This window comes from Prinia subflava, chromosome 4 (assembly GCF_021018805.1).
Source record: "Prinia subflava isolate CZ2003 ecotype Zambia chromosome 4, Cam_Psub_1.2, whole genome shotgun sequence".
In the NCBI taxonomy this organism is placed as follows: domain Eukaryota; kingdom Metazoa; phylum Chordata; class Aves; order Passeriformes; family Cisticolidae; genus Prinia; species Prinia subflava.
Genome location: NC_086250.1, coordinates 16,263,984 through 16,280,399, shown reverse-complemented (window position 1 = coordinate 16,280,399; position 16,416 = coordinate 16,263,984). Strand labels below are relative to the sequence as shown.

The following is a 16,416-nucleotide window of genomic DNA, read 5'->3' as shown; positions in this document are numbered from 1 at the left end:
TTGGTGCCATGGTTTAGTTGAGGTGTTAGGGCATGGGTTGACTTGATGATCTTGAAGGTCTCTTCCAACCTAGGGATTCACTACTACCTAGCTACTATCCAGTAAACCTCACTTCTCAACAAAATCCAAAGAAAAGAGACAATATTCAGGCAAGCTATTGAAAAGAAAATTAGGATCCTGATATTTTTAAAACTTTCCATCCATTTAGTCACAAACTATTTTAGCTTTTTAATACATAATAAGAATTCTCAGGCTGTTCCTAATAAAGGATCTGGTTTGGTTTGTGATTCTCTGTAAGTACTCCATCACCAAACTCATCTCAGTAAAAGCCAAACTTGTGTCTCTGAAGTGCATGGGCCTCAATACATAATATCTGCCAAATTTTCAGCAGATAGTGAGAAATGCCTCCTAGTGAAGTGCAGTATTTGACAATTACACTACAATATTCATTACTGACACTTTCAGAGGCCGACCACACAGTCTAGATACTCACGCAGTTCATATCAGGCTATGTGCAACTTTATAAAAATAGCAACAGAGTGAGCTTACAGATACAATGTGCAGAAGCACCCTACATTCATTAAACATTTAATCTGCACAATCATGTGACCAGCTTCAAAGTAGAAAAATCTATAAATATCCTATTTCTGTAACAGCTGTTTATTGTACATGACTTTTCCCACCCAAAAGGTTATTCTTATTCAATCACACCTCTGAATGTCCTGAAAGGGGTCATTGCACCTAGCAAAGTACAAGTTTGTTTCTCCTCTACACAGATGCCAACCTGAACAAGAGCATAGAAGATTTTTAAGATTTGTTTCTGAAGCAGTACAGAGTAATGGGAGTTATCAGGCAGAAGCTGGATCATCTGCTGCTGAATCCGAGGCAAAAATATTTGCATGGCTGCTATGAGAGGATCTCGCTCCTCTGCCTTTTTGTACCTGCAAAGGAAACAAAAATGTTGGTCCAGGATCTACATACTGGAGACTGCAATGCCTACTCCCCACCAACAATTAATTTCTGTGCCCTAAAAAAAACCCAAAAAAAGACTATCCAGCACTCACTCAATCACTCTCCCCTCCTCTAACCCCCATTTGAACCCTTTGTGCAAATTCACTGAAAATACCTATAAATAACAAATGGAAAACAACAAATGTTGCCTTGCACAAAGGCAGTTACTGAGAAGAACTACTGTTTTTTACTGAATTGTCACTTCACAGGAGCAGGGACTTGAATTTCTCTGCTGTTCATACCAATGACAATCCAAGTTGGGTGCTGAACAAATGGAAGTGAACAGCCATTGAAAGGGAAAGACAATTCCTTGCTTTGGAAAAGATTCTCTTTCTCCATTTACATTCTTTCTGTGTGGTTTATACATATGTTTCTCACAACAGACAATTAAAAAAAAAAAAGAGTGATAAGCCCCACTACACTGCTCCTAATTTGTGCTTTGTAGATTTAGACTACCAGGAAGATGGTGCAGGTAATGATATGCAATAGCAGCATATGACAATGACAGCACTGCATTCATAACATAAAAGCACAAAATAATTTGCATTCATACATCTAGAATATGAGGTATCTTCAAACAAAGGAAGTTATAAACCTAAGGATTTTTTTTTTACTGCCAGATCAAAAGTACAAAGCCTCAAGAAAAAAGTCTCAGTAAATTCATACAGATTATTGCTGGCAGCTCTGCTTCCAATTCACTAATGATATGAAAATGATGAATATTTTTCATTTATTTGCAGGAAAGAAAGCATATGATAATTATTAATTCCCATTTTCTATCTGAATTCCCTTACAGAACTGCCAGTGCTGGTGAGAACGGCAATTTCAGTAATCAGCTTAGACTGAAAGTACCAATTCCTCATTAACCGATGGGCATCAGCTTACTCGTAAGTCTTCACCAGCTGATAGAGGCACAGGAGGCTGCCAAGCCAGCTCCCACTGTTTGGAGACTGCAGGTAGTATCCTATCTTGTCTACCACAGCTGTCCAGTGGCCAGGGAAGTCATGTTTAATGATTGCACGGAGGCACATCGTCAGCTGGGCTCTAGTGCAGGGAAAAAAAAAAGTGAATAAGATTGTGGCATAGTGTTTAAATTAAAAATCCCAAATCTTGGTTTATTGGCTACAATATCTATATTATGTCATAAGTATTGTACATATTTTGACAGCACTGAGAGAGTTCTAGGAAGTAGCAGAGGAAAAGCAAGAAAAAAATCCGATAGTATTTAACTTTAAGGAATAAAGTAATTTCAGAACATTTTAGCTACTTTTCTCTCTCCCTCCTCCCTCTTCACATGTATCAAGCAGTATTTTAAAAGAATTAATTGCTCATAAAACCAGATAGTTTTGTGCTTTGAAAATGAATCTTTATACTTGCCTTTCAAGCTGAAGGCAACCACAAAAACACAAATTTGTATGTTTTCATCAAAGAATAATGGCCTGTGTTATGATCCAAGCCACAGGTTCAAGAAATTACAATTTTCCTGGGTTCTTCTAGAACACCACTTTCTCAACCTCCAAAGCATATGGCAGAGCCAAATAGTTAAAGAACATCTTACTGTTTCTCTCTTGCCACGTACTTTTAGATGCCACTCACAATGGTGAGGTAGGGCAGAACTGTTGATTAAACTGATGAACTTGTTGACTTAACTGAGGTATGACTAAAAAGCTGAGCAGCACTGAACTAGAAAACCCATGGAGAAATAGTTTTAGTTCTGCTTAAGCAATGAAAAAACAAAGCCTGCAGTAAATATCAGTTCCTATCCTGTCGGCTTCACTTTAGTTACAGGGGTGAACAATCATAAACTGTAGTATGCCTGTGATTCTTAACTATTCTTCCAGCAAAAGCAGAACTGCAATTCTTCATTCTTTTAATATCTTAAAATCAAGAACCCAAATACATAGTTAAATATTGGGGTTACACATAAAAATTGATAAAGTAATTAAGAAAAAAAGGGCTACTAGAAAAAAGCAATCCTGGACAGTGTTTCCCTGAATGGTTAATTCTATATTGCAGACAGCCTTTTATATCTATCAGCCTTGAATCAGCCAAACAGACAGGCTGTCACTACAGCAAGTGTTACAAGACACTTTGAACAGCACCCTTAGAGGATAAACCACATCACAGGGCTTGCTGCCACGTTACTACTTTTCTGAAAAACAAGCACAGATGAAAAAGTGTAAACAGATTATTATTACTTTTGCAAAAAAAAAAGTACTTGTCTCATCTCCCAAAACATTGAGATTCTCAAGTTACCAACACCCAGACTGGCAGGTGTGAAAACCTGAGCAATAGAAACATTTCTGTGCAGTGTGAGGTACCTCACTAAGTCAGGAGAACGAATTATTCCTTCTACAATGTTGTCCCGAATCTGCTGACGATCATTCTCATGAATATTAAAGGGGAAAACCGCTTCTCCGGGGGGTGGCTCCCGGTCCGGCCAGTACTGTGTCACCATGTTCTTCAGGTAAATGGCAGCTGAGTACAGGCAGGGGGGAGAGAAAGAATAACTTAATAACACATTGCCCAGTGCTCCACATGTAGAACAGCTAAAAGCAGAACAAAGAGTTGAAAAGGCAACTGAAAACCACCACCTGAAATGTTAACAATTATGGGCACTGAGCAGAGCTGAGTCAGAAAAACATTTTTTTTATGATTTCACACAAGATCAGGCTCAAGCACCAGATCAGAACAGAACAGGATAATATTTCCATCAGCATCTATCAAGGTTCTTTCTTTACTACAGCAGTCTTCCACATTAACATAATATCCCATCATTCTAAGAAAGCCAACAAAAATGTACTTATCTGTGTTTTCACTCATCCCTAAAACAACGAGTCAAGCTCAGTAAGTGAAGTTTTGGAAGGCTCATGTAAACAAATCACTGTACACACAGATGGGACACTCTGCTTGGGGAAATGCCCAGTATGAAACTGGCACGTGGCCTACCTTCTATTCAGACAGAAATGTTTGTTGTGAATTCCCTAAGCTTTATTTCACTATTAAGATTTCCCATAATCCCTTCGAATTGTTCTCTTCTGTCTCACATGAAAAAAAGAAGAAAAATAAAGTTAATCTTCAACAGAAAATAAAGCAGCATTTATGCATCAGTACTAAAATGCCTGAAGGCATTCTTCAGGAAACATAGGAAATATGGTATGAGGCATTAAAGGAATGTTCTTAATAAACTCTTATGCCTGTACACTATTTTGGTTGATTACTAGCTAGGGTTTTAAAGTATAAATAAGATATCCTTGGGTACAATAATTTCTTTTGGTGATAACAAATTGCAAAGTATGAAAACTTGTGTAAAATATTTCATATGAGCAAGATGAAAAACAGCTCTTTGTCGATGACAAGCCGGACTAGTCAGACAAGAAACAGGTCCCAAAAGACCAGTCCAAGACTTTAATCTATTTTGCCCATGGATCTTGTTGTTATACAAATTCTTGGCTTTTAAAAAATTCCCAGAGAAATCTGTTGGCTTGCAAATATGACTTAAATTTGCCTTTCCATTTTACACCCCTATTCTGTAATAATAATAATAAAAAAATACATTCTACATAGTTGTTTTTTTCCCTGAATGATACTTAAATGACAGATTAATTTATAAAAATGGCCTTATGGAGTTTAGATTAAGCCTCAAACTTTACTACAGAATGGACTAACACCACCATTCAAAATTGGATTATCTTTGAAAAAATAAAGGCCAGCATGACAAACAGAATATGTCAGCACGCCCCAAAGCACTCAGGGGATTAATGGGATCTGCACAAAAACAAAACAAAACAAAACAAAAACCCAACAGTGCTTCTATGGGAAATGCTGTTCCACAGGACAAAAAACACAGCTGTGAACGAAACAGTATTAATTAATTTACTGAAATACCTGAACAGCCTTTGTATCTGACAAAAATATTACACAGAAGTAGTTAAAATGGAATATGAGAGTTTAGAATCTGATCTTCCAGAATTGCATATCCTAAAGTTAACTGCACCATTATACCTGAACTCACACACACAACTGAGCAATCCTTCCAGACATGCTCAGGACTGTAACTGTGCATCTTATCAGTGATGTGACCTTCCTTCATATCTACTTATTTAAGTCACCAAGATACTGACTAAATGTATGTGGCTACCCTTGATCTATGACTTAAGGAGTTCTTTCCATTTTTCAGAAATTTTCGCTTTTCCAGGGAAAAGAGATTCAAATAGAGAAACATGTAATCAAATGTGATACTCTTTTCCATTTTTAAATTCACACTGGTCTTGGCATCATTACTTCTGCACCACAGGAGAAATAATACCTAAGGGTTCTCAGTTTTGAGTAGAAATCATGCTCTTTTCATATTAGTATCACAGCAATCCAGTAGGGATCACTATAAACACAGGGAAAGCCAAAGGAGGACTCTATCCTATACCCATGGTTTTATCTGACCCTCATGATGGAAAGAAACAGCAAAGACAGATCCTCTCCATCTCCTCCTTCAGAACAAACCTGAACTGACTGACAGTTCAAGAGTTTGTTCAAGTAACAGACTGACGGAAAGAAAATGGAACCAGGGATTTCATCTCACCTGCTTGACGCACTGGAAATTCAACTTGATCGGACACTATGATTTGCAGCAGACTTGGAGCAAAGTTGATAATCTTATAGGACTGAAATACATAGACAACACAGTTAGTAAGTCACTATGTTTAAAGTAGACTGCATTAGCAAATGCTAATGATGGATGTATGATGTATGAATTTCAGGACTTGAATTTACCCAGATTTGCAGAAATCCAAATAATTACTTGTAAAAGCAAAGCACGAGTGGAATAAATTATGTGAAAAGGTTCTCACTTAGAGATTAGTGATAATGAATATTTAAATAATTCTAAGAATACATAGTGAAAAGCACCAGATAACTTTGAATTATTCAACTGAGTCCCATAAGCCAAACAGACATTGACACGTTTCATCAATACATGTCATTTATTTGCAAAATAGTTTGTGGTAGAACAGCAATAGCAAAGAGATTAAAATATATATAATTTAGAATTGTTTTCAAGTGTAAACAGCATCTGCATTAGCCATAGACAACTATCTCTTAGCAAACTAGATGTATAGTGCATCTCAATAAAAGCTGGAGAAACAGTGGGACAAACATTTTCAATGAAACTCAAGTGTAGGCAGATAACACTTCAAAACCCACGGCCTCCATGGGAACTTTTCAAACACTACATCAGCCATGCAGCTGAAGAATTTCAAAGAGAAAACAATGCTCAGTGAACTTCTGAGCAAAGCACACCAGATCTGAAAGATGTGACAATCTGATAGCATTATCCTGCTGCCATCCACCAGGGCTCCTCCAGCGAGGAATCACTGACTCAGCGTGGTGCACTTACTACTAAGCCTTGGCAGATCAGTACTGGTGGGTCAGATCTTTCATCCCTTGGATCCCTGTGCTTTATGTTCAAAGAGTGAGGTTTCTTGGGGCTAGATGGCAGCAGCTTTCTGTATTTCACCTTTTATAGTATTTCTTCCCACTAGATTACGCCTGGCAGTTCTGTGGTCGTTCCCAGAGTTGTGCTTTAAGCACAAGTATAGAACATCCTCCCATAAACTCTGCCTCATTCAAAAGCTGTGAAATAAAAGATATTTTCTGCCCTTCATGTCCTCCGTTCTTTGATCTACCATATCCATAACAAGGTAAAATTACACTGCTTTCATGATGTCGAAGTGTCCCAGCTGCATTGTGACACTATCATTCGATAATTTTACCAAATCACTTAACTTTCTGGCCTTCATTTTATTCACTATAATGATAGCGTAATTCTAACTCAGAGACTCATTTGATGTTGATAGAGTAATCTGAGATCTGAGATAAAAGCAGTAGTGGCAAATCAAAAGCATACTCTCCTGCAATTTCCTTCTCTATAAACTTTAATTATCCCTAAGAAATGCTCCAAATAAAGTAAAAGCTGTAACATCCAGCCCAGGAACTTCATTTATCTACAGACATGATGAACTGGTTGAAGCATACTGGATTCCAAACATCACCTTTTAATCCAGTATCCTGGAGTACAAAGCTTGCCCTTCAGTCACTACCAGACAACACAGACGGGGCCACAGCATCCTCCAGCACTTAACATCCAAATTGCACAGAGATAAGGAAAGCATGAGGAATCTCAGCAGCACAGAAAACCAACACCATGCATGAACTCTAACTGTCCTTTTTGTTCTCAACAGTGCCTGTATCCTGTTCTCAGACCCAATCTACAAAGCTTTTACTACTATAAACACATCAATTAAAAATGCAGCTTTGGGGGGTTGTTTTGGTGGTGGTGGTTTCCTGCTGCAGTCCCACCAGTACCACATTTAGGCTGGACACAGTGCTAACAATATTATTCCCCTTTCCCTGTCCAAACAGTTTTTTACTGAATTTACATTAAAATCACTGCTACTTCAGGAAGCTTTATGGGTACCACTTGTGCTGGTGTACAACTGCTCTCCCTGAAGTTTTGCCAGGATCTACACAAAAATGGTCATTTGCCTCCGAGCCAGATCCACTCAGCAAGAGCCAGAGTGACAAAAGCGCTGTTGCGCAGAGGGAAGGGACAGTGTCCCCGAGGGGTCCCATCCCCACCAGCACAGCGCTATGCACGTCTTTACACTTCACACACCACCACCCCTACAGATCGCCAGGCCCATTAAACCCTTCTGTTCCCTATTATTGTCATGCCTGTAATTTACATTTTTACACAGCTCTTTTTACTACTCATTACCAGAAACAAGAAAACTGTAGAGATCAACAGAGACTTTGAGCCCACGTTAGAAACAAGACACACGATTCTGTTGTATTTGTGAAGCTCAAATTACATCCTGCTCATTTGTGCAGCAACAAACCCGGGTGAGGAAAACTACATGCTGTTTGCAGTTTTTAGAACAGAGGACTTTTTAAAAAGCTGCATGCAGCAATATTTTTCCTATACCAGCACATTCTCGTTTGTTTAGTTGTCGTGCTAATTGTGATCTTGGGATGTGTCCCTTCCCTGCGTTGCTCCAGACATCAGCAAACAAAGCTGAGCTTACCACAGGAGCAGGTGCAGAGCAATTGTCAGGTGTATACTGTGACACGGAAATGGACACGGAAGAGACCTTGGAGCTGGATGAGTTCAAAAAGACAGTTCTTTATATCACTGCAGCTGCATCTTAACAAAGAGACCAGGAATATCGTCAGTGCCACGGAAGGAACACAAAACTATCTGTGGATTTTGAAGAGCCGTGCCCAGGAGCCGCAGGGAGGCACCAGATGGCTGAAATAGACCTTCAGCACAACTCCCACAACACAGCACGGGGCTTTATGCACTTGGTGAATAATGACACTGCCCTGAACCCACATTGTTGGGATCTGGTAAAACTTTCTGTGAAAGTGCTGGTCCATTGGGGCATGTGCTTATTTTGAAAGAGAAAGTGAAAGCTTTAAAAAAAAACAAAGTACTTTCACTGAGTACTTACAAAGAGCAATTCTTTTAAAGCTATGTAAAACACTTACAGGCTGTTCTTGTATGAATCCCAGATCAGAGCATTTATCAGAGTTAAAAGAGAATCTCATTTAATTTCCACTGGGATTAAGGTGATGGGATACAGCAGTGTGCAAGGCTAGCAGCTATACTGGGAGAGGCACACAACATTGGGAAGGCATAACTGGGTAAATTTACAGCAATGGAGCAGAGATGCACATGACCCATGCATGTTGTTCCATCTGTGTCCACTGTCTCAGGATGTGTGCACTGCAGCTGCACGGCTTTTTGCACTCTGTTCCTTCACCTTTGGCCTAATGTATCCTTCCCTGCATCATCATCACAGCTCCAGGCTTCAAAAGATCAGAGAACACATCTTTTGGTGCCTATCTCCTCTTCCATTTGATTAGGTACAGAACATATGACACTCACGTGTGCCCCAGATGGGCCACTGAAAAACGCCAGGATGAAGACCATCCCTTGTAAAAGGACTAGAATAATAGGAGAGATAAGTAGCAAAAAATAGGTGAAAATCTCCCCATATAAATCCTACTGAAGCAAACACTTCTCACATGTGAAGTTCAGATTTGGCTCCCAGGCTCTCACACATCATACACTACTAAACTCATTTCATGAAGCATTATTCTTGTGTCTTGCTTGCTGTCACATTTGAAGACCACAACTGCTCCAAAACAACGAGTCAGCAACCTTCCCACTGTACTGATGGCAACCACAGTGCCCAGCTGCAGAATGGCACTGAAAGGTGCTTCTTCCCCTGCAAAACACCAGAACAATGGATATGGGAAACCAGGAAGCTTTCCTTCATGTTCTTCAAGCCCAGATCATCCTTCTCCACGAGTAGTAAACATCATTTTGATACCTCTGAATACAACTATGGCACATAAAAATTGCTGAAAAAACAAGGCACTGCATCTTTGTTTGCAAAAATAAACAGAAGAAATATGTGCCTTGAATTCATGAGCAATTAACTTTTTACAAAGATAATTTCAAGCCTTAAATACATCTGATCCAAATGCTCAGCTCTCTGGTTTACCAAGTCTTATTTTCTCTTTCTCTGTACTGAAAATGCATACTTAGAAATTCCATCAGCAAACTTAGGAGTATTTCTGCAGTTGTTAATAGCATTTTCACTCTTGTTCTTTTACACTGTCAGTCACAGACAGTTGTTAAAACAAACCAGGACTTCAAAAGACACTTTTTTCATTCCCTGCCTGTATGCAAAGGTACTATGTGTGGAGGGGAAAACACATAGTGTTTTCACACAGAGTAGAAATAAGCTTGTGTAAGAACCCACCTGAATTTCTTCCCTGTATAGGTTCTTCTGCCAAATTCATCCTGTATCAAAGAAACTTCACTTTCCACATACCTTTTAACTATCCAAGTCAACTTCCTCATCAAATTGGTCTCAGATTTCTCCCTCTAGGTATCCTGAGGTGCTCAGTGGCACTTTCAGAGTGGCCTTAAGATCCCTGCCCACAGTGGCAGCCAGCTCAACAAAGATATGGAAAGATATGGAAGGAAGCCAGACTTTATTCTGGACTCTTCTGCTTTGGGGTAATCTTTTCACACTTCTTCCAGCACTGCTACTCAGTTGCTGTCAAAGCTAAATTATGTAACTCCTACTCAACATTTAAAAAGCCCAACTGTGTGTCTGCAATTGAGTTCTTGTTTTCTTCTTTGCTACAGGCCAAAGGAATATGTTACAGCATGTTGAGCCACTGAAGATTAATGCATAAAAATTATATGAAAATCCTATCTGTACTGGAATTAGAATGATTCTTTATGTTCAGTAATCAGACAGTATATTTCACAGCACTCCAAGAACTGGCCCATGAAAGCAGTATATAACCATAATATAAATAAATAAGTGTATCCAGCAAAAGTCCTTGAAATCCTCGAGACAGATGTAACAGGAGTAATAGCCTGGAGCAGACACCGACAAACCATGCACAGACACTGGGTGTATCTCTTGGTACGATAACTAACTGTTCTAATAGGTACAGTGAGTGACAAATATCATCATCAAAAGCACGCTAATTACGTTACAGAGCTGACCTGAAAAAAGGCAGGGCAGGGGAGCAAAAGACAAAGAGGAGGATGGAAAGACATGTACATTAAGAAACCCAAGAGGCTAAAAGTGAAACGACAGCAATTACATGACATAGACACTGAGCTGGCACGAAATTACTGCTCTAGTTTAGCAAGAATCAGATTTCATCTAAATCCCACACTTACAGCTGTGTTCAGATCACAGAGAGAAGTGAAGTTGGTTGATGATTTGGAAGTAGCATCAACCATGGAGAGAGATCAGAAAAATCCTAAAAACTGAATGATCTGTAGAACTGCACCAAAAAAATGGAATAGGGTAAAAGACCAAAGTACACGGTCAGGTACTCAAGGATGACAGAATTTCTCCTAAAAACTTGAGGTTTCTGAGTGAAGAACAACAACAGAATAAAAGGATCGAGGGACTTCGGTATATTGAGTGATAAGAAACATGTAGATAATGGACACAAAGAAGATAATTGTAGATTTTGTATTTAACCAGGTATTAGCAGCATTAAGCACAAGACTTTCTGGAACACTGCAAACACAAATGACTAGACTCCATGAGAAAGATTATTTCAAAGAAAAACCAGTGCAGAGAAGAGCTGTGCTCCGATTACTAGATTTCATAAATTCAGTTTTATGATATGGCAAAGGAAACAGACTGCTGAGCTAGAAAATCAGGCCTCTAGGGGATCAGCCTTTGACAAATGTCAGAGAAGGTACCAAGAAACCTGTTCTAGTTAAAAAGTAAGATTGGCACAAATGGACAGAAATGGACCATAAACTAATTTTGGCTGAAAACCAGTACTTGTTTCTAGCTGCAAGAGTAAGAAAATTCACAAGCAGCCTTCTAATAGATATAAAAAGGACAAAAAAAAAAAAAAAAAGGAATCCTGATTCCATTTCTGAACACAGTTAGGTGATAATCCAGAAGGCAGACAGCAAATTCATTGAGCATTGAGTTGGGTGTAACTGTATACAGATGGAGGAACATACAGAGGAGAAAGAAGCATTTTCAAACATGTTGGGTCCTCTTCCAGGTCGAAAAGCTTTCATTCATGTAAACTCTACTCCCCATGCTCTACACTAAGCAAACTATGGAGTCAGGACTATTAGGACATTGTTCTAAAAGGCTCTGTACTGGTACAGCACTGAGGTGTCTACAGCCACACATTGTCTTGGTGCACTAGTAGGACTGGCAGTGCCTGGGACGCTCATGGCACTACCCTGGACTCAAAGCTGCTGCCAGTGTAAACTGCAGATGAGCTAACACAACCAAGTTTCACACATCCCTGTAACTATGACAAAGAATAAAGGTGACTCCTGTTCTGTTCAGCCAAGGGCTCCATCACCACTTCGGGTACTTATTGCCAGAGTTTTCTGTTTGGTTGGTGGATTGGACCCTTTGCTAGAACAAGATAAATGCTGGAACAGCACCTGGATTCCAGCACTTGCAAGAGCACAGGGACATGTCAACACTACCATCAGATACACGGGAGGGGAGTCTGACACATCGCTTTGAAGCCTTGCCTCAAAAGCACTAAAAAGCTTCAAGATGTCAAAGTGCCACGTTAAGCAACATTGCTCAGGAGCACTTTTGTTCCTCTCATCCAAAGAGGCATGTCAAACCCAGCAGTGCATCAGCACATTGTCAGATATATTATGCTTCACCTAATAACAGGAAGCCTACAGAAAAATAGGTATGTCTCAATTCCAGGATTCACTCTTCATAATGGTTAGAAGAAAGAAAATGCATCAAGTATTTTAAAAGAAAAATCTGCATCTCAACCTGTTCTCAATAAGTCTGCTTGCACTCTTGAATCTAAAACCTGTCTTTCATGAGAATTGCACTACCCATCGCTTAAACTTAGAACATTTTACAGTTCTCAATCTTAAAATGCTTTCAAGATTGTTCCTGAGCTTCACAGACTTACTGGTGATGACACTGTTAGGGGCAGAACCCAGGAAACCTGAAGATGCCTCTTTGTTCTGAACAGAACACTGTAGGAGCAGTAGTTTGAATTGATGTTTTGACTGCTGTGCAACAGGCTGCTGACAAATATTTGTCATTTCCCTCTCAGCCCTCAACAGTAGGGATAAAAACAGATACTGATGGGTTTTCAAAGTAACTATGCCCAAAAGAGAAAAGAAGCCTTGCATCCTTATCTAAATATTCACAAGAGCATTCTCAGTGTCCAGCATGTAATCCACTGATTTACTAAAGGAATTTACCAACTGCTAAAGCAAGGATTAGCTATATCTAATTCAGAAGGAGTTTTAAGTTGCCTAAATATAAAACTAAGCTGCAGGAGCAATCCTGAAGAGCAGAATTCCTGACAGCAAATTCTCATTGACCGTTTTGTTAATACACCAACACAATCAAAAAATCCTGAATCCTCAAAGAGAATTGATCAAGTATTCCATCATAGCATAGAAATCAAAGCTTTATTAAGGCTGTGCAGATGAACTTCCTCTTTTCTCAAACGTTCAAAGGTTGGGGTCACAGTTTCATTCAGTGCATACTGCTGCTACTCTAGGAAAGGTTTTTCCCCCAGCGGGTGATCGGGCACTGGAACGGGCTCCCCGGGGAAGTGGTCACAGCACCGAGCCTGACAGAGTTCAAGACGTGTTTGGAAAATGCTCTCAGGCACATGGTGGGATTCCTGGGGATGGCGCTGGGCAGGGCCACGAGTTGGACTCGATGGTCCTGATGCGTCCCTTCCAACTCTGCATATTCTGTAATTCTGTGATTAACTGTAGGATGCCACGACACACACTGTCCGTGGAACCTAAAGCGTCTTCCTCCAACTTTCACTTGCCGTGCTGCTGGACGGGACAGAACGCCCACCCGAGCGTCACTGCCGCCCGTCCCCTGCGAACGCCAGGGCGCGACCCGCGCAGGGCCACATCAATGTCATCTCTTCCAACACCGAGCGGCAGCGCCCCGGCCCCGCCGAGCGCCGGGCTGCCGCCCTCGGGAGCGCCTGCCCCGGAGCCACAGCACCGCGGGCACCGCCGGGCGCGGGCAGCGCCCCGCCCGGCCCGGGCCCGCTGCGGGCGGCGCTCCCGCCGCAGAGCAGGGGTCCCCCCCGCCCCTGCCGGCCGGGCCGGACGCCCCCGTGCCGCGCGTGGGGCGGGCCGCCGCGGGTCCCCCCTTACCTGGTTGAGCTCGTTCTCGGCGGCGACGCGCAGCTTGGGGTCTATGGTGCCCTTCAGCGCCTGGATGATCCTGTTGGGATCCATCTTGGCCTTCGCCTGCCGGCAGGCAGCGTTTTCCCGGGGCAGCAGGACGCGGAGGAGCCGCCGCTAGCGCCGCCGCCCCCCCGTGCCACCAGCGCGGGCCCGCGTCCCCCACCCCCCCCGGCCCCTCTCCACAGCCATTCACCGGTTTGCGACAGCTGGATATCGGGAAACGGGCGCTGCTTTACGGCCGCGGCGCCGCCTTCTGGCTTCGGGAAGGGGTCGGCGAGAGGTGGCCGCCATCTTGTTGTACGGATAACAGACCGGCGGGCTCGCAGGGGGTGGGGCTTGCAGGCCCTGACTCCATGGGGGCGGCCATGTCGCTGTACGGAACAGCGGGGTTGGCTCCCGCCGCGCCCTGCACGATTTATTTTTAAATTGGGATTTAAAAATCCCCCCCCTTTTTTTTTTCTTCATAGTTTACTCTGTTTTTCTAGGTAGCTTTTCAGCTTTCATGCCGGGCTTGCGCGTTCTGTGTTTGTTACCCCTCGAGTCGTTCGCGCTAGCATTAGGAGCGAGAGCGCGGGGGCTGAGCGAGGTGGGGAGGCCAGGTCCATGGAGGAGAGCTGGCACTGGCCACACTTAGCCAGGTGCCTCAGGGATGTGCCCTGCACAAGAACGACTGACAACATACAGCAAGACAGAAATTTGCTGCCTGGAGCTTACAAAAATGCACAGTTGGGTCACACGTCGTAATTCCTTCCCTGCTTCTGAGCGAGTTTCTCTGTGTTACTTGTCTTCATCATTATGTAGGTTAGTAGAACCTGACAAGGGTTTGCTTATCTTAGTTGTGTTTGTGTGTGAGAGGTGGTGGGAGATGTTTACCCCTCAGGTTGTCACAGGAATATACAAACACCACCTCTAACACTTCAAAACCCGAAACACTTGCCCCACCCTGATTCTCCACCTCTTGCATATTATTTCCCCCCCATAAATTCTAGAACATGCAAGTGAACCAATGTAAATTTTAAGCATCTGTGCAGGTGTAAGAAAGGTGTCTGTCAAAGGTGTAATTCTCAGGTAAACAGACCAGAAAAACCTCTGACTAATACAGTTTTGGTGAGCCAAATCCTTTGGTTACTTCTGCAGGTGATGTTTTACATAACATTTACAAACCAGAGACGTGATTAACTGGTAGGAAGAACAGAAAGACTGCTTTCTGTGCTTAGGAGGAGTCAAACACAACGGCAAATACAAGGTCATTCCATTATATAGGTGCCTTAATAATATAGTTGGACAATATGTCATTTGTTCATTGTAATTACAGTATAAACCAAACTGTTAAAGCAGCTGGCACTATAGTGATTTAATAATAATTTTAAAACATGTCCCTTCGTAACCTTGCCTCTAATTAAAAAGGAATCTAGCTGTCACAATAAACTGCACCTACCTGGCACGTGTGGATCATGCGCTCTCTTGTGGTTTTCATCACCTTTTGAAGTGTTGCAGAACACCTGATCAATATCTTTCCTTTCTCCTGTGATGCAGCTCTACAGCATCTAGCAAGAAATCATAAGCACTTTCATAAACCTTTCTATTTCTTCTTAAAAGCAGATGAGAGTATGCTCAGTAATCATAAAATTCAAACAAAAACAATGTTAGAGTAAAAAGTACATATTATTAACTATGGCAATTCTTTGTTGCTATCCCATTTTGATTAAGGTAGTAAATTATCCAGGGAAAACTGCCCATTTAAAAAATCTTGGATTCTGTATCAAAGCAAATCCAAATTGCTTTAAAGGATCTGTAGTGGTGTATATTCTATTCTATTCCCTTTTCCCAAATTAGCATGTTATGGACAGTTTAAGAATGGTTCAGTTTCATTCCATTTCTGTGCATTCATCCGTGGCAGGTGAACTTAAAAGTTATTAAATTTATTTATTGAAGGACTTCTGTAGAGCTAGTGATGTAAAACGTATCAATAAAGAACAGAACATACTTGAGGGCTATTATAACATCTCCCTAAAATGTTTTTCAGAATTTTATTGCACTTACCACTTGTATTTAAAATGGTACTTTTAGTGTTGCAAGCATTGTAGTCTACCTGTTTCCTGGGTTTGCCGGATGCCCAATACTTCTTTCTATAGAACATGAACCTTCACAGATACCTGTGACTATGTTAGTCTAAAAATAAGTTTAGTCATTAATTGAGATATTTTTATGTGACTTTGAAAACTTCAGAACTGAAGTAACTACTTGTAAGCAAGGACTCATACGCCTTCTTGTTAGAGTAAAGATTCTGTTAATATTTGGGGTTTCATCTGCTTACAGTGAATGGTTGGGTTTTGTTTTTAAAGTCTGTTCTGCTACCCTGCAAATAAAGAATCTGAGGTAAAATTCAGAGAGAATTTTTCTTGTCTGCTCTCTAACTGCTGGTGACAGAAGATCCAGTGTGAAGGGACAAGTGAGATATTAAAAAACTACAACAAATTAAATCAAAGTTGCACCAGTATGCAAGTTAAGGAGAAAAAAAAGTGTGATAGTACCAGGAAGATATGGAGATAATGCAAAGCAAAGATGTGGGTTTTTTAAAGTTCCAAAGCTTTCCAGGTGTGCTATAACAGTTTTGTGAAGTATTTAGAACA

The 16,416-nt window shown here is 41.1% G+C and overlaps 1 protein-coding gene across 4 annotated transcripts in view; it reads right to left on the bottom strand.

Moving 5' to 3' along the window:
* Window positions 1-15,337, bottom strand: part of IPO8 (importin 8) — a 48,816-nt gene extending 33,479 nt beyond the window's left edge. The window contains exons 1-5 of one of the 4 annotated variants that reach the window (XM_063395648.1): window positions 15,222-15,337; window positions 5,591-5,672; window positions 3,333-3,489; window positions 1,897-2,055; window positions 785-941 (exon numbers count right to left, since the gene is read on the bottom strand). In XM_063395648.1, coding sequence (XP_063251718.1) covers window positions 785-941; window positions 1,897-2,055; window positions 3,333-3,489; window positions 5,591-5,672; window positions 15,222-15,260 — 594 coding nt within the window. In that variant the 5' untranslated portion in view covers window positions 15,261-15,337. Of the gene's footprint in view, window positions 1-784; window positions 942-1,896; window positions 2,056-3,332; window positions 3,490-5,590; window positions 5,673-13,750; window positions 14,553-15,221 lie in introns of those variants that run through there. The other 3 variants (XM_063395650.1, XM_063395647.1, XM_063395649.1) reach the window with 3 other exon arrangements.
* Between the last annotated feature and the right edge of the window lie 1,079 nt (window positions 15,338-16,416).